The sequence below is a fragment of the Paramisgurnus dabryanus genome, chromosome 1 (assembly GCF_030506205.2).
Source record: "Paramisgurnus dabryanus chromosome 1, PD_genome_1.1, whole genome shotgun sequence".
Taxonomy (NCBI): Eukaryota; Metazoa; Chordata; class Actinopteri; order Cypriniformes; family Cobitidae; genus Paramisgurnus; species Paramisgurnus dabryanus.
This window is the reverse complement of record NC_133337.1, coordinates 53,272,128-53,290,693: the sequence shown is the minus strand read 5'-3', so window position 1 is coordinate 53,290,693 and position 18,566 is coordinate 53,272,128. Positions and strand designations below refer to the sequence as shown.

Below are 18,566 nucleotides of genomic sequence, written 5' to 3'. Positions count from 1 at the left end.
TTAACACAATTACCCCCGGTTTCACATACAAGGCTTAAGGAAAGTCCTAGACTTAAACACGTGTGAGCTGTCTCAAATTAAAATAACTTGCACTGACAGATACTAAAATATGCCAGTGCCATTGATTTGTCTTTACACACTGGTATGTTTGACTGTGAAACCAGGCCCAAGTGTGGTAAAGTTTATGTTAAACTCATGACTTTAAGGCATATAAATAAATGCAGAAGGATAACACATGAAATAATTCATTTATTCATAACATTATCTAGATATTATTTATAAGAATATTTAGATATAATTAAGTCATATAAAAAATTAATTACAATATAAAATAGTAATAGTGTTTTAAAAAGGAAAATTGAGTTACATTGAGTTCTCATCTGTTTTAACTTAGTACACATTATAGCCCCTGTCTTCACCCCCCTCTTATCACAAATATTCCAGTCCTTTAGAACTGGAATGGTTTGTTCAAGGTCACAATAACCTCGCTGTCCAACTCGCAGTATGGGAGAGGTTATGAGAACGTCCAGAGAAGGTTTTAACTGGAGTTATAGCACATCCAATGCATCCTTCAATGGACATCCACATAAAAATAGCAAACACAAGGCTTGCGCTTCACAAAATCATACACAGAGGCCTAATATAAAAAACGATTCCCTCCGCCCAAGTCTGTTCTTTTCAATCTTATCTTTGCACCTGCAGTAATGTTTAAGCAGTGAGACACAGAGTGTTTGCCTCAGTGTTTTTAGGGATGAGGTGGGAGTGGAGACTGTGTGCCAGTTAAAGCAGCTGTTATACACGCCACCCTGAACTCGCACCTCAAACAGGCTAAGGAAGTCCACAGAGATGTGGAATCTGTTATAAAGATATGGCTCATGAATCAAGGCCACAGGTTCAATGATACAGGTCAAGGGATAGTAAATGGCAGAGAAGCCACACACGGAGAAGGCAGAGAGCATCCCTTAAAACTGATTCCAATGAATGACTACATTCTCTAACTTTTAGAAGATAATCATTACTGTTTAAAAACTCGAAGTTATTTCCTATGTCCCTGACTGAGACCAGGGTTCTACAAAAAGTACCATGATTTTTAAATAAATGATGATTATATACATTTAGTTCTGTAGTTATTTCTGTGTACAATAAAATTATTAGTTTGTGCCAGCAAATATTGTCTATGAACACATTTCATCACAAGATGGCGCTGTAATACACCTAAAGCAGAGGTTCTGAAAACGAACATATCTGATATGTGGGTTATTACAATTGCATGTAAATTTGGTGCCTAAAGTCATTTTTCTACTTTTAAATGCTTATATTTTGTATTATTTAATAATATTTTATTATACACACACACACACACACACGACACGACTGTCAACACTGATACTCTACATTGTTATCGGAGTTTGACAGTAACAGAATTGACACAATTTGGACAACAGGATTTCATAATTTTAGCTATAAACGGTTTCACCTATAGCAATATAAACTAACGGCTTTTGTGGACCAACATAACTTCCGGTAGACTAGCCTATATCAAAGAATCAAACAACAGAGTTCTTCTAGGGTAGATTTTTCTGATAATAAAGAAAATAAATAACCAGTAAATTACCTTAGTTCAATTCGTAGCTAAAACGTATCAACTACTATACTGTAAATGAACTAACGTAGTGTGTAAAATTAATGTACACAATGTTAACCACAAATCCTTAAAATCTTACCTGTTGCCAAATTTCTTAGCACACGTTGGTCCGTTGGTCTCCATCGTGTTTAGGAAACCGAAACATTTTTTATTTTCCACAAAGTATTTGTTTCAGAGGTCAGTTAGTCAAAAGCAAGACTGATAAACAAGCAGAGACCGGATGTAAACTTCGATCCAGACGCGGATAGACTCATCGGATGCCGCCTTCGGTTATTGATTCTATACCTATTCGGAAGTAAAAGCCGTTTGTGTCGTTGCCGCTAAAACCCATCTGTAACACAATTTTTACAGAAAATATTATATTGTTAAGGCCATGACAAATTATAAAAAAATCAACCCATTTGAAAAAATAAACTTAGGAAACCATGTTCCTACAGTTATATCACCCATAACAAACAATTTCTATTTACAATATTCCCGGTATGCATTGTCTGTATGTGTAACATGCATAAAAAAGGTTTGTCAAAACAGAAACAGCTGGCAATGAACAATGTAATCTTTTTGTTGACCCATTATTTGGTCAGACTACCAAAACACATTTTTACACAAAATTCAATCAAACATGTAAAATCAAAAGCATCCAAACTGCTTGTTTATGGGTGCCACTCAATTGCGTAAACATACTATGTGGTGAAATCATGTGACGTCACGGGTGTAAGAGCATACTAATGTACGTGAGTAGAGTACTTACATTTGAAAAGTAACAATAAAGGCCTGTTTGCACTACCAATAATGAAAACCCAGACAACAGCATTATGTTTATTGTAGTTTGTGTGCTTAAATTGCAATAGATTTTGATTGACTGTGACAAATAATCCCTCTGACTGTGATCCCAACAATATTATTCATCTGAATCAATATAATTGTGTTTTGTACACTGCTTATCCTTTAAATAAAAAATAAAAAAGTTATCTTTTAAAAATTATCTAGATTTTTACACATTATCCGTATCATCAGTATTCAATTAGTAAACTATTATAACACAGGGCGCACACCTAACCTTAAAAATAGGCACCAGAGCAATATATTTGGTAACTGTGGTATAAGCAGAATTATTGATCCGGTCCATTAAATTAATCGAAATTAATTTTTTTTATAATTTAACGGCCTATTGACAATTATTCCTTACGTATTCTATTTCTAAATGTATCACTTTATTACTTCAAAGTTGTTTTATAATAAATAACAAAAATAAACAATAAATAGGTAAAAGAAAGAACTCTTTATTCTTTAATACCATATATAATGCAACAATTGCATATCTTTGGCAAAAATAAACTTTATAAACCTTTTATTAACAGAGGTTAGCTTACAAAATAAAAAATCAGGTTCAGTCTGCCACAAACACATGGCAAATGAACACGACAAAATTGATGGGGAAGTGGCAACTATAAGTGGCTCATATTTTAATAATAATAATAATTAATAGGCAGCTTCTTTCAAAATTGGCATCAGGTTCTAAAACTACTTCTTACCCCCTTCCATTAATACTTGCATTCAATATCAGCACAATGCACAGCCAAAGAGGGAGGGGGGTGTCCAGAAATTGGCAGCCATGGTTAAAGTGACAGGAAAATAACTTTACAAGGATAGGCAGTTTTGACATAATATTATTGAACTCAAATAATAAGTTCTAGGTTCTGATATGCCAGCGTGAGGGGGCAGATGGCAGTTATATTTCACAATTTCACATGCTCGGGTATATAAAATTATCACGTAGCCTCAAACAAACAATTAAAACCTCAATCAAATCAAACAAACAATGGTTCAGGGTCACAGCGTACACACAGCCAAGCAAATTTTGTGAGCATCAACTTTGGCGATCTGTAACTGTAGTCCAAAAAGTTTTTACTCCTCACCCAGTGATGCTTCAGTCATATTCCTGTAGAGTGTTTCTGGCTCTCCAATCGCCTTTCCGCTCCTTGCTACACAAATATAATTTCGGTTCCTATGACTTTTCTCGGTCAGCTCCTCGAGTGAGCTACGCAAAATGTTTTCGCTTCTTTGCAGGCCAGTTTATTGTGCAGTTCACATTGTCTCTGGTTTCCTCTCAAGCTTTGGGAACTCTGGAAGTTTGAAGAAGCGTAAAAACCCATTACTGGAGGTACTGTCCCACAGGTTGAAGCAATACAAAACATGACAACAGCCTGATTCTGTGACACTTTGCACCAACAAAATGTCAAGGAGCAGTGAGGGATAAGTGGTTTACATTTCTTGCAGTAGATGTAAAGAAGTTCTTGTTGTGATTGGCCTTTAATGAAAAGCATTTATTCATGTCAGTGCAGGGTGGGATGATAAAACACCTGGTGATGCAGATCAGCTGGAGTAACACTTAGGTTCTTGTGCATGCAACGAAAAGCTTTCAATCTGTCCCCCAGGTTCTCAATGTCATAGTGGTCAGGTTGGGGATGCAAACTGATCCAATGAGGACGCTGGAGCGAAGTCACACGGTTTTGACATCATAAGTGCGTCAGCAAAAGGCTCCCACTGGCATGCCATCACCACCACACAGGATATAAACCAGCAGTACAAAAATAAAATAACTACAGGTATTTAGGTCAACTAATTATTGCATTTCTCTTTGTCTCGTGTTTATGAACCAATGTCTTATGATCCTAAATCAATGGCACTTACAAAAAATTTCCCCTCTATTATGCAGAAACAGGAGAGGGGCTCTTAAAATCCATGCATTCATTTTCTGTATAAATATGTTTTTCGTTGATTTAGAGGTGGAAGCATGCAAATCTTCTGTAAAAGTCTGAAGCTTTTTGACAATTAACATCTTCAATTCATGTCATTGACAAACTTAAATGATGTGGGATGTTCGTGTCCGTATGGCTTTTCTCTCCTGTGTTCGTATTGCCATGTTTGATGAGTAGACCAGGACGTTATCCCGGTTAAAACAACTAAAGAAAAAAACAAAACACGAAGGAAGATACACCAAACCAGAACAAAGAGGTCGGGCAGGCCACAGGATGGAGTCACAGAATAGGGATGGGGTAAGAAAGTTTGCAGGGTCGGGGATCAATTCCGACTGAGCTTCCTGCTCTTGCGTCTCGAGGCGACTAAACTCGTGCGAATGCCGGCCAGGTGCAAAAGCGAACCGGCTGCCTCCTTAAGCTCCTCGTCCACCTCAGGCCGAGAATCTCTCCTGCTCCTCTTCCCTGATAACGGGCCCTGAACCCATCTGCCTCGATCTTCTTTTTCCCGCTCGTGGTGCGAACCCAGACTAAAGTCGAGCGGTTGTGAAGGCTTCTGGCAGGGAGTGGCGGGGGTGCTGCTGTAATTGTGATCCTGCTTTGGATCGCGAATCACAACCACTACATCCCTTCGCGACAGATCTATGGGTCCGTCTTGATCATCTGGGTCAAATAAACCATATACAGAGTCACAACTGATGATTAGATTATGTGCATAAATGAACAAATACGAAGAAGTGTTTTTTGATGTGATACATGAATAATAAAAAAAACATGTGGATGTATGATAGCGGTCTTACATGAGTCAATGTTCTGCTCGGAGGCAGACTTTAACAGCATCATGGCGGAGGCAGCATCAAAATCACATTCTGGAAAAAGAAAGAAATGTTTGATGCGCACACACACACAGGTACTGACGACTGGTGTGCGTTTCTGCCTGTGTATGTGTGCGTTTAAGTGAATGAGTCACTTCCACCCAGTGGCGAAACAGTCTCTCTCTCATTTAAAAGTATCACTGCCTTGGTTGTCAAGGTTACGGATACAGGAAAGAGATGGCATCACTGTGCAGTATGTATACTTGGCCAGTAGGGGGTGATCAGAACAAAAGCAGTTGAGATGAGTGATCATTTTCAATGTGTGATGATATGTCTGCTAATAATAAATAAGGAATGCGAGCGAATTGTGAAGTATGTGAACCAATGAAATGTACTACTAACCTTTAAGGGCACAGCCCTGCTCGGACAAGAAAAGGTGATGAGGAGGAGAAGAGGCACTATAGAGAAGATAGGGAGATTACTACATAACTACATAAATTATGATTTAATTTGGGTAACAACACAAAATATCAGCAGTAAACCAACATTTTTAATATGAAGTTTACTGTAGTTTTGATCAAATTCTGTGCTTTCAGTAAAAATGTATGGGACATGAACAAAACCCAGTGTTAATACCTCGGAGGGGAGGCAGGAGGGGTGCAGAAGGCATGTGCATTCGGGAAGTGCTGCTTCCTCAGAGCTTGCATCAGCATGGGCCGGAACTCCGGGTGAACGCACCATAGAGAGCCTTTCCCATTGGTCTAGAGGAAACAGAAAGGGGAGGAGTCAGAAGTGCAAAAACAAGCATGCTATTAAAACCACTGTTATGAGGTTAAATGAGCAAAGGCCACACCATCTGTCTGTGCGATACAACCACAAAAACCATCCATTGCTTAATAATCATTAGTAAACTAAACTATGGCGACCTTGTGGGAGGGGTGTGGAATTTTAGCATAGTGTTCGCATTGGGTTTTTGTGTGTGTATGAATACACAACTCATCACCCTTTGTCTAAGGTGCGGTCCTGCAGGGGGAATATGACCTTGACTCACTTGACTAGCCGTGTTCATAAACAGGAAAGAGGAAACATCGCCATGGCAACAGACACCAGGCTGAGACGCATGAAACCCACAGATTCACACAATGTCACACGTTAATGAAACATATCAGCCTCACCATTCCATAAATCATTGTCATCTACCGTTTACATACAAATAATGAAAACACCTGCCTCACTCCATTGTGTTCTGCTTGGAATTCAATGGCTTTCAAAAAGCCCTAAACCCATATTCCTCTTGACTACCATGTTAGCACACTGCAGTCAACGACTATATACACTGACCCAGTTAGTGAAACATCTGCAGCAATGCCGTGTGAATCATTCTTGAGAAAAAGATGATGTTCCAATGTACACCACAAGGGAATTCCCCTTACCTTTCCTATGCTTCGCTCTACTTTGCAGAAGCACTTGTTGAGGGACAGGTTGTGGCGCACTGAGTTTTTCCAGCCAGTAGGGGCGCTAGAGAAATACGGAAAATGCTTGAGGATCCAGCCGTAGATGTCCTTCACGGGGAGAGATTTGCTGGGCGACTGCTCGATTGCCATGTATATCAGTAAGGAGAAAGAGAAGGGAGGCTTTGACTTGTAAGGATCTCCCCCCGTCGAAACGGAAGAGGCGGGCGAAGTTGTGTTGCCGTTTGGCGATCCGCCGCCTCCCTCGATGTCAAACAGCGGGCTGTTGTTGGGTTGTGCCTCGGGTCCTCCGAGAGTGAAGTTCTGTAGCAAGTTCTCGTGAAGCCAGTTTAGGTTGGTTAGCTCATCGTCTTCAGATTCACCTCCAACGACGCTCAGTGCCCCAGCTCGACTGATCTGGTCCAGACTGGTGGCCATTGGACTAGAAGCGCTCTCTGCCTCAGGGAGAGTCCCTGCTCCGCACACGGCCTGCGCTCCAGGGGATTCAGCTTTCTTATCTGGAGACATCCCAATTATCGGACCCATCAAACCAGGAGGGTCTAGGTAAAGGGAGAATGATGGAAAGTGTTAGAGAACAAATCCAAAACATGAAAAATAAAGGGTGTGTCGTAGTAAGGACGCACGTCATTGGAACAAGAAGTTATACACACTGACAGTGTAATCATTCACCAGCATAATAGGACAGCACGTCATGAGATAGTTTATGATCAAATCAGGAATAAAATGCACACGCGTGGTTTCATGAAGAGGAAATTGCGGATAATAACCAAACTTAAGACCCTCTGGAAAAGTCTACCAAATGTACGATCATAAATGTAATACAATAAAAGTTGAGTCTTTATAGCAGACACTGACGTATATATTTGATAGTAAATAGTCAGTGTCTTTAAAAAATCAGTTTTAATTTTTAAACTGTTCAATGTAAGTTACAGTCACTACAGTCCAGAAAAAATCTTCAATGCATTAAATCAAGTTCTATTCTATCCACACATTCTTGTTATTTTCTAATTGTCGGTCTTTGCATACATGCATACTTTCTTCTACAGTACAACTATTCTTTCCTCTCCGCTTCATCCATTCCCCTTTCTCTTGTGGGAATTAAGAGGCCCTTAAAGAGTCCTTGAGAACACAGTTAAGGGCCCCTTACTTAAGTGTTTAAGAGAACCATGCCTCTTATCTTCAATATAATAACACACCAGCCCAACTACACTAGATAACCTAGTAGGGGTGTAACAATACATCGATTACATTTCTAACGATACGACGCTTCAATGCCACACATAAAATATCAATTTGAGATACATTTATTTGAATACTCTATACATCCTCATTCCTTGACGCAACGTCCATCTACGCATTTCCGCCAAAGTGTGCATTTTCTTTTTTTAATCTGCTAGCGTCAGCAAGTGAATGCAATGCAACAGTAAAGCAGTTGTAGAGGTGAAAACAGCAAAAGAAGACAAGCGTGTGTTTACACTGCAGGTGATATTGTCCATGCAAAAAGAAAGAGTGTCCTCCTCTCCTGAACATGTTGATCAGTTGATTTTTTTTTTTAAGAAAAAACAAATCTCTCAAAAGAGACCACTGCAGCACTTGTTTGACTGTTAGATCTAGGTGTGACAGATCAAAGTATTACAACTTTATTTTTTAATATCAAATTATATCCTAAGTTAAATAAATATTGCACATTTTATTGCACATTTTGGCACAAAATAATGAAAGACTTTGACCGTTGCCAAGCTTGATTTTGTGTGACATTTTGCCCCTCATTATTTATTTTTCTTTATTTAAAATAGTGTATTTTTTGTTAGAAGTTTGTTGTTCTAAATGTTCCAATTAAGACAGAGATTATGCCATTTTCAGAGAGGCGGGGTGCATGATCTCTGAAAGCCAATGTTGATATTTGAAATCACCTAAACAAACACGCCCATACCCCAATAGAATCTGGACCTTCTTTTCATAGACACATATGCAACCCAGGCAACATTATCGGTTTGCAGACACGCCCCTTACTGCTATTTGGCTACAGGTGTGTTTTGGTACTCAGCCTAACTCCCTTTACCAAAGTGTTTTTCAAAAATCATGCCCCCCGCCTTTAATGATATATTCTTTGGTTGCATTTGTAATTTTTATAAAAATGTAACCGCAAACTAGGCACATAATTTAAAAACATTAATAAATTAATCAAATTGAATTGTAATTGCATCAAATAATTGTTTGATGTATCCGCAAATATTGCATCACTGGCGGAAAAAAACGATAATGTATCGTATCGTAATGAACTGTCTGATTCAAGCTGGCTTTATAGTTGTGCGTAGGGTTCTACGAATTAGGCTGTGCATAGGCTGTGCGTAGCTTGACGGACACCTCTGCAAAAATGTGACGACGCATCTGTTCTACGCAGACCAAAAGTGCTGTGATTGGTCTACTAGAATCCCTCCCGTCAGGTAAAAAAAACTCATAGATTTCTGCTTACGACGTTAAAAACATAAAAGGTCAAGTTAAGGTTGTGATAAACACAAACTGCAACAATAGTCCCTGTCCATTTACCTGCATCACCAATGGTCTTTTTAACATAACATTCACACGAGATGCTTCTTCTTCTTCATTTATGGGTTTACTGGCCAATCTGATTCTTCTTTGTCTGTTGTACTGCTGCTGTGGGTTAAACGCGTAGATACTACCGAATCTGAATGTGTAAATACAAGTGTGTCTGAATGTGTAAATACAAGTCGATGCAAATGACAACGCAGAAGCATAAATAAAAACTGACGCGTAGCCTTCGGCATCAAGGCTACGCCGCAGGACCTACACACAACTAAAACAAGCCTTTACATGCATTAAAGCAATGCTAGTGCAAGGCAATAGGACAGACCTGGAAAGAGAGCATAAGTGATGCTCAGTTCAAGTCTGTTCATTTGATTGCTGGGGCCCAACCTGGCGCCCCACAACGCCTAAAGAAACAGGAAGCCTAATAGCTTGCAGAAACCAATCAGAAACCTACACTGACACAGACTAAGTGACTTTCTCTAATGGACAGGCATGGAAAGCACACCGAATATTGATAAATAAATAATCAGCTCAAGTAAAAGAGGCTGAGTGCCTAGAAGAGTGAATGTTTCTCTGCCCACTATTATACCCACTACCATGGAAACCATACAGCACATCAATAAATAAATAATCACATAAAGTGCTGCTCTGAATCACTCTCTTTCTCACTCTGAAGAACAGACTGGAGGTAGCAAAGAGAGGGTTCGCCTTCTTCAAAAATCGTTCAAAAACACCCCCGACACAAATACAAACCTTCTACAAATCTCACTGTATTAAAAGGTGCAGAAAACGTCCACACCTATAACAAACTCCCCACAACATTACACTGCATGCTGTTCTTCTCTTCTGTAACTCTGGTTGTCTCTTTCCATATAGCCACTGAAAAACAAGGATGTCATTTATAGCATATGCACGTCTGCTTCCCGTCCTGACCGGAGACCTGATCGCCACACTCAATGTGGCACTCATTAGCAAGACAAATATAACTCCCCCCAAAACAAACTTATCAGCCCATCTCCAAACACTCCAGCCACACAGGCAGAAAATGCTAATGATGTCACTTTACTGCTTTTAGCCAATTAAAACACAAAGAGAGACAAACAAACCCACAATCAACTTCTGTTTAAGGGAGGGGCAGTTTACAAAAACAACTGGGGGGAATACAATATCACAACTGGGCTCTCTGAAAAGCAGGGGAATTGTTTAATGTTGTATTATTGAATGTATAAAACATAAATATGAGCTAAATGATCTAAGAGGCCATAATTATTGCTTGTGTGCAGGGTGACATATGAGTAGACACATAAACTCAAGTAATAACTTTGTTTGTTGACTTGAATGTAACTTAAAAAAATGACGCTTGTTGAAGATAAGTGTACTGTTGCCTTTTATTGTTTGATTCTAAAAATAATGATCAAATAAACAAACAACACTATTGACTTAAAAACAAAGTATAATCAATATTTTATGTGTACGCAAGTAGTGCTGTCAGGATTATGAAATTTGGCTGACGATTAATTGTCTTATAAATTGGGACGATTGTGATGATTAATTGCCTGTTTTATTGCTTTTGACATGTAATTCTCATATATTTTTTGTTTGTACATGAAATAATTTTTATACATTGTTGTGATTATTTAAATCAAATCTTTTGCAAGGTTTACCTGGCAGTAAATATTAAAGGATTAGTCAATTTTCTTAAAAAAAAAATCCAGATAATTAACTCACCACCATGTCATCCAAAATGTTGATGTTGATGTCTTTCTTTTTTCAATCGAGAAAAAATTATGTTTTTTGAGGAAAACATTCCCGGATTCGTCTCATTTTAATGGACTTTAATGGACCCCAACACTTAACAGTTTTTTTCAACGTCAAAGTTTTCAAAGTTTCAAAGGACTCTAAACGATCCCAAATCTGGTCCTGTGACTCGCCAGCGCGACCTAACGGAAATGTATAGTGACGTAGAAAGTTCACGTGTTATATATATGAAACGCACATTTGCGGACCATTTTAAACAATAAACTGACACAAAGACATTAATTAGTATCATTCGACGTACAACACAGGGATCCAGACTAACTAAAATTTTAGGGGTGCAACCAAAAAAATTTGGGGCACACACCGTAAATCAACATGCTAACCAAATAATCACAATTCTAAAAATGTCCACTGTATTACTGATAAATGCTTTGATGATAGATGCAGAAAGTACATAGTGCTAGTTCAAATTTAGTGTCACATCAGAAAAAAAGGTCAAATTTACTGGTCGCACATGTACGACTGAAAGTAAAATTCAGTGGCGCACTCTCAAATTTTGGTGGCAGTTTGGAGCCCTGCAACAACGTCGGAATGGTCCTCTTTCTCCCCACTTGTAAACACTGGGGCGTAGTTTCGCATACATCATCCGTGACCTATTGACGTGATGATGTATTGCGTGAGGTCGCACTGGCGCATCACAGGACCGGAGATAGACGAGAAGTTGTGGTTTAAAAGTGCATATTTTTTTCTTGTCAAAAATTACAATCGGGTTTTTTAGAGAGATGTGCAATCATTGCGCTGATCTGAAATTATCACGATGAGATCAAACAATCATGATGAGACGACTATTTAATCATTGTGACAGCCCTATACGCAAGGGTCCGTGTACAGTGTGCATAACACAATTTTCGTCAACAAAAGTGTGTGTTTGTACTGTACGCGCACCGCTGGATTTTTGAAACCCAGTGTACATTGTACACGTAGGATGTGCATGCACATACAGGAGAATATACGTTGAATGTGTGAATGTTGAATGTTCACATACGAGTCAAATAAACAATACTTTGCTAGGCTGTGCGTTTGACTAAACGTGTACACGAAATAAAAAAACAGACTATATTCCGGGGTTTGCACTAAGGAGAGACCAGAGTCTTTGGGATAGTATCTTTAAACTAAAAAGCAAGCTTCTAGCAAACTTACTGACAACCCTAACAACCGCAGGGTAACATTGTAAAAAATAAACGATATCATAGTTTATAGTTTATTAGACGCAAGTATAAAAAATAACCAATTCTATTGAATTTTTCAGCATTCAGTAAGTAATTTCCATCAAAGTTTGCAGAAGGATTTATTCACCATTGAATCGCTTATGTTTGCATTAGCGAGTAAAGAGCAGAGTGGCGCAAAGAGCATGTGGACCTGTAATAAAACAGTTGGAGATGGAGATCAAGAAGTCTGCTACGTGTTCAAGCATGCTTAAAAAGCCCATTTGAATTACAGGTCTCTGCTAAAAAAAACAAGCAGAGAGCTTTTCTATCCTGTTGCTTCTGATTTTGGTCTGTCAAGCATCAGTTCTAACTCAAGGGCTCCCAGCGCATCTCCATTCCTGTGTGAAGGCTGATCTAAAAGCCCAGCAGGAAGGTCACCTAAGTAACCTTTTAGAAAACGGCTGGAGATTAACAACTTTTTCTTATTTTTCTCTTTATATACCTGAATCAGGTATTCTACTTGCTAAAAGGTATTCGACAGAGAATATCAGACTAACTTCAGGAACTTTCAAAGGACTCAGTACAAAGTACAGTACAAAGGCCCTGTTGTTGTTGTTAGTTTGTTTGGGGCTCCTTTTTGCCCCAATTCTGCACCACATTTCAAAGCTAAGCTACTTAAATACATTCATATGCAAGGGTTCTGGAATCTCAAAAGCTTTAATCCAGAGTAGTAAATACACAATGCACTAGTTTGTTTTGCGTCACGATCCACATAAAAATGCAACACATACAAGCATAGTTTACTGTAGGATCAATGTTTAAATGCTGGTGGCATATATGCATTCATACACACGGGCCTCACAGAGTCTCCACTGCATGCTGTCTGGCATTCGTCCTGTGCTATTGTCACACCCTACGGTCTCAATTAAACACACCCTGTTTATTCACACAGGAGTGACCCACACAATAGAGCCCATTGTAACCACAATGACACACAGGCTGTGGTACTGGGGCAAGCTCTCCTCATCAAGGCAGGGCCTGACATTAGCATCACTGTCAATGGACACAGGGGCCCTAATGGCCTGCCGGCTGCTCCTCCGGCTTAAATCTTTCAAGAAAGAAGCAAAGGAAAGCTAAGCGAGAAGAAGCGTGACAGACCAAGTCTAAGAGCACAAGGCTGGGGGTTGGGGTGGGCACGAGGTGTGACACGGCCCAGGCAAATGAGGGGAAAAAAGCTCGCATTTGCAACTGAAATCCAGAGCAGTCGCCTATATTTGATTACCACGCCCCAGTGTCACAACGTAGCCATGGCAACCGCAGCGTTATAGCCTCCTGGGGATGTGAGCCTCCTGGTCTATCACTGAGGGCATGAAGAACAAAAAAAGGCTAACAGCAGATGAGAAATATGTGCAGCTGGAGGTATAATGAGAGGAGGGGTCACTAAACAAAGCCGTTGTCGTTAAAGGGGCAATAAAAGCTTGGACATAAGTTTGATCTGTTTGCTTTTGAGACTGGATAAGCCTAAACATCTTACCAAAATCCAATTCTAAAAGTTGTACTGCAGAAGAAAAATAAAAAACTATCCAGTCTGTGATTCGTATGTGCCACGTTTGCTTGTAGTAATGTACTGTTATATTTGAAACATTTATCATGACACTAAGTGCGTTTACATGCACATCTTACGCCTTATGCCGATTATGGTTAATAAAAGGATAACGTGTAGGGTCATGTAAACTTGTAAAACACCCATAAATGGCTCATAAATGCTTATTACCCTGATTATGCGTTGCATGTAAATGTCTTATCCTGCTTTTTCGCAGTTTTGTTCATGTGTCAATGTCTCTGCCTTTAGCCTAATAGATAAATGTTACAAACGGAAGTAAGCATAATGTAATACATAAAAGTCTGCTCTCGACTCAAACTGCGAAATTAAAAGCTCATGTTACAGGTTCTGCAGACATGAGAAGAGATACAACAGTATAACTTTAGAAAGATGTCCCACCGGCTTTTTGAATGACTAGACAGTGATGTCACTGCCAGCGAGAAACCTGACAAATCTCCAAATCCCATGCATAGCCGGTTTATTGATTTAGCCGGTTTATTGACATGAAAAAAAGGTTTCTATAAGCAAATTTCTGATGGTTTCACCCTCAGTCACTAAAATATATTTTCATCAATGTATATTATTTAACATTTTGGAAGCAGATATTTACTCGGGTAAAACACAACGAAATAAACGATGCAATATTTTGCACAGACTGCTGTCAGTTTACAGGTAAAGCAGAAAAGTTGGGAGCCTTTTTTCATGTCTGTTGTATATGTATACAATTATATTTGACTTTTGAATTATTATTTTTAAATATGTGACACTGACATTTTTTATTGGGGCCAGTGAACATTTTGGCAGGGCAAGTGAAAATCTGAACCGCTGGCCCGACTGGGCCAGTATAAAAAAATATTTGCGTTGAGCCCTGTGGTTGCCTTTAGCGTATATGGTGAAACATTGACGTGTTAATGGACAAACCTTTAATCAATTAATCGTTTTTTAAAAACATCCCAAAAATGTTAAAGGATTAGTCCATTTTCTTTAAAAAATCCAGATAATTTACTCACCACCATGTGATGCAAGATGTTGATGTCTTTCTTTGTTCAGTCGAGAAGAAATTATGTTTTTTGAGGAAAACAATCCTAGATTTTACTAATTTTAATGGACTTTATTGGCCCCCACAAGTAACAGTTTTAATGCAGTTTAAAATTGCCGTTTTAACGGGTTTCAAAGGACTCTAAACGATCCCACACGAGGCATAAGGGTCTAGCGAAACGATTATCATTTTTTGACAAGAAAAATAAAAAATATGAACTTTTAAACCACAACTTCTCGTCTATCTTCGATCCTGTGACGCGCCAGCGCGACCTCACGCAATACGTCATCACGTCAAGAGGTCACGGATGATGTATGCGAAACTACGACCCAGTGTTTACAAGTGTGGAGAAAGAGGACCGTTCCAACATTGTTGCATGTCGAATGATACTAATTAACGTCTTTTTGTCAGTTTAATGTTTAAAATGGTCCCCAAATGTGCGTTTCATATATGTTACACGTGACCTTTCCACAACATTACGCATTTACGTGAGGTCGCGCTGGCACGTCACAGGACCGGAGATAGACGAGAAGTTGTGGTTTACAAGTGCATATTTTTTTTCTTATAAAAAATGACAATCGTGTCACTAGATAAGACCCTTATGCCTGGTTTGGGATTGTTTAGAGTCCTTCGAAACTCAGTTGAAACTGCAATTTTAAACTGCATTAAAACTGTTACGTTGGTGTCCATTACAGTCCATTAAAATGAGAAAAATCCTGGAATGTTTTCCTCAAAAAACATAATTTCTTCTAGACTGAACAAGGAAAGACATCAACATTTTGGATGACATGGTGGTGAGTAAATTATCTGGATTTTTTTTTTTTTTTTTAAGAAAATTGACTAATCCTTTAAGTATACATGATACATCTCTTCAAAGAAATTAAAATATGGCCGAACTCTGTACTCTGCCTTTCCTCACCTTTTGAGCATATATACTCTGTACAACCAGCAGCCAGATCTTATCTATCATATCATGAGAGTATAATGAGACTAATTAATTTACCGTTTAATGCCAGGAGAGAAGCAATAAGCAAGGGATCATTTGCTGCGCCCTACAAAAGCCCTCCAGAGAACGCCACTGCTCAGACACTATTGCCATTCAGTACATTACCACAGGACTGTACTAATGAAGTCTCTGAGCAATTCTACTCTTTCACATATAGCTGCCAATACAGTATCTGAATTCTGTACATCATACAGATAATCACAGGTATGTGACAAATAAATATAAAGCAAATAAACTGGCAAATGACAACCACTATGTTACCAACTGAACTTTCACACAAATACATTACAACTGCCTATTGGAGATGGCCTCAATGAGTCTACAGTCTAAAGTGCAAAAGTAGACAGCAGAACTAAACGATGTGCTCATGTGACAAACTGGGCAGAAGTTCTGTGCTCGTTCCCAGCAATGCTCGCTCCCTGACCACGTGTCAGTGTCACTCAGACATATCTACCGCCGGAAATAATGAGTGCACGTAAGCGTCAGAACACCCAATTTCATCAACAAGTCACGAGCTAATCTCCCAAGACCTTCGGTTTCGATCTCATAAATGCCCGTGGATATGCACCGCGTATAATGGGCAAAAAATAACACCCCCCACCCTTAGATCTCCTGTTACATAGTTGCCCTAGATTCTCACTAGTCGCCACAAACTGAGTATCATTGTAACCTTCAGCCATAACCTTTAAAACTGATATGATATGAATACAATAACGGGCGTTTGATTCACCTTCCATTCGAATGTTTTTACATTTTCGAATTTAAGTTTTGAATTTAAAAGAGAAGACAATATTTCGCGCCAAGACTAGTTTTAAAGACTGTGTTACTTACGGCTATATTGTGTCGTATGTCGTTTTGTAAAACTTCCGCAGATAATGTCAAAAGAATGTTGATGACTAACGTTAGTCTTCACGAGAACGAGGATCTTCAGTTAGCGACAAGCTAAAACGTGGCTTTAAACCAGAGCTTCACGCGAGCCTCTGTCCATCTACTGACGTTCAGGGAATACAAACGGAACAAATTCCTTTAATATTTTTCTTGTTGATACAAGTTTATTTCGTAAAGCTGTACGAATATCTGTTATGTGGTTGGTTTCGTGTCAGCTCGACAGCGAAACGCGTGCATTTCACTCAACTAAGTTGGCTAGCGAGATCACATGGTCTAAAATGTTTATTATTTTTTAACACACGACTATTTTAAAGCAGAAGTGAGGTAAAACGATGCTTCGTTCAACGTAAACAACAATATGAGGGAGGTCAAATGATTGTTATTGGCTAGATTTCAGTTCGCGAGATACGTTTCGTACTTGTCATCTGATTAAAACAAATGTTTCCCCTTAAATAACCAACATAACAAATTTAATCGAAACCCGTTCACTTACATTCGTGCATTATAGTGTCCAGTCCGACGACAAAAGCTCCCGTGCGTTCATGCAGTAGCCTTTCGCTCGCGCTGTGTCAAAAGATCAGCAGCTGCTTCCTCCATCCACGCAGCGCGGAGATCACGCCGCACGGCAACGCTTCCGTACCCCCCCTACCGTCGCCAAGGCAACTGGGCCACTTCAGCCAATCACACCCCCTCCTCTCCGATATCCCCCTGACAACTGCCGCATCGCAGTAGCACTTTTTTAGCAAAGCTAAGCAATTGCGTTCAGCATGCGCTCCGCGTTGCACCACGTTATTCATTCGGTCTTAATAAGGGGTTTGTGATGAAAAAGCGCAACGCTTGTGGATGCATGATTTTAATCACAGCGTGACAATAAATGTAGGCACAATTTGGGTTTTGACGTCATATTTCATTGAGAATTTGTCCGCAACTTAAACTGTGGCTTGACCACCAACCAGTTTATGTTGGAAATGAGGTCAGATGCTGTTGCGTCATTTAGTAAAGGATTCCTGGAGGGTCGCGGTCCAATCGCAGGCTATTACACAATGGTATTCAAACTTACCAGACAGCTTACATAACTACTATGCTCAAGAGAAAGCAAACAGAATGTCAGAAATACCGGAAGTTTGATATATTGTCATTTTTACATGTTCCTTTCCAAAATGTGAAAATGCAATAAAGTCATTTTTAATTCAAAAATAAAAGAGAGTCAAGTACAGCCTTAACCCATATCCACGTTATAGAAGCTACTGTTTATGCATACCCCATGTATGTATGTTGCTTCCCAGTCACATGATTGATTTATGGCATTGAGGTGGGCTGGAGGAGGGGTCTGTAAACGTGTTCTACAGAGGGCAGTGAGGACATAGTTGGGAGGAGATATAGCATGGTTACTTCATTCTCAAGGGTCTCACACACATGAAACATTCACAGATAGGCCTACTACACTAAGTCTCATATCTTTTTTTTATTTAATGTCTTTTAAATGAAGCTACTGCCCTACGCTTTCCCATATTGTAGCCACAGCTCTTCATATCAAACGTAAGACTGTATGCTTATAGATATGTCATGACTTCAGGTTAATCTCAGAATCATTGGTCATCCACATGGATATTTACTTTTAATGATCACTCAAATCATATTATTTAGATATGGACTATTTCAGTCAGACTACAAACATCCAATCGCTTTAATATCCAATCTACTCCAGTCTGCTCGCTCCCATAGATAAGTCGCTCAAGGACAAAAGTATGTGCAAACATTGCACATTTCCATTTATTTGGCCCCCAAGGTCTGCCTCATGAGTGTGTAGTCCAGTTTTCTCC

The 18,566-nt window shown here is 39.2% G+C and overlaps 1 protein-coding gene across 2 annotated transcripts; it reads right to left on the bottom strand.

Annotated features, from left to right (window-relative positions):
* Positions 1-2,908: 2,908 nt before the first annotated feature.
* Positions 2,909-17,396, bottom strand: foxn2b (forkhead box N2b). 2 transcript variants are annotated; one of them, XM_065242282.1, is made up of 6 exons: positions 17,237-17,396; positions 6,653-7,230; positions 5,856-5,980; positions 5,622-5,677; positions 5,205-5,273; positions 2,909-5,067 (listed from the first exon to the last, which is right to left on the bottom strand). In XM_065242282.1, the coding sequence occupies exons 1-6, from the start codon at positions 17,244-17,246 to the stop codon at positions 4,730-4,732; spliced, it is 1,176 nt and encodes a 391-aa protein (XP_065098354.1). In that variant the 5' UTR covers positions 17,247-17,396; the 3' UTR covers positions 2,909-4,729. The 2 variants fall into 2 exon arrangements, with proteins under 2 accessions (XP_065098354.1, XP_065098355.1); XM_065242283.1 differs by lacking the exon at positions 5,205-5,273.
* Positions 17,397-18,566: the final 1,170 nt, after the last annotated feature.

What these genes read in the sequence shown, in the direction of transcription:
- foxn2b (XM_065242282.1), bottom strand. An exon ending in GCAGGGCTGTGCCCTTAAAG is followed by an intron (nt 5,274 to 5,621) that starts GTTAGTAGTACA and finishes TTCTTTTTCCAG; the next exon opens with AATGTGATTTTGATGCTGCC. An exon ending in CGAGCAGAACATTGACTCAT is followed by an intron (nt 5,068 to 5,204) that starts GTAAGACCGCTA and finishes TATTTGACCCAG; the next exon opens with ATGATCAAGACGGACCCATA.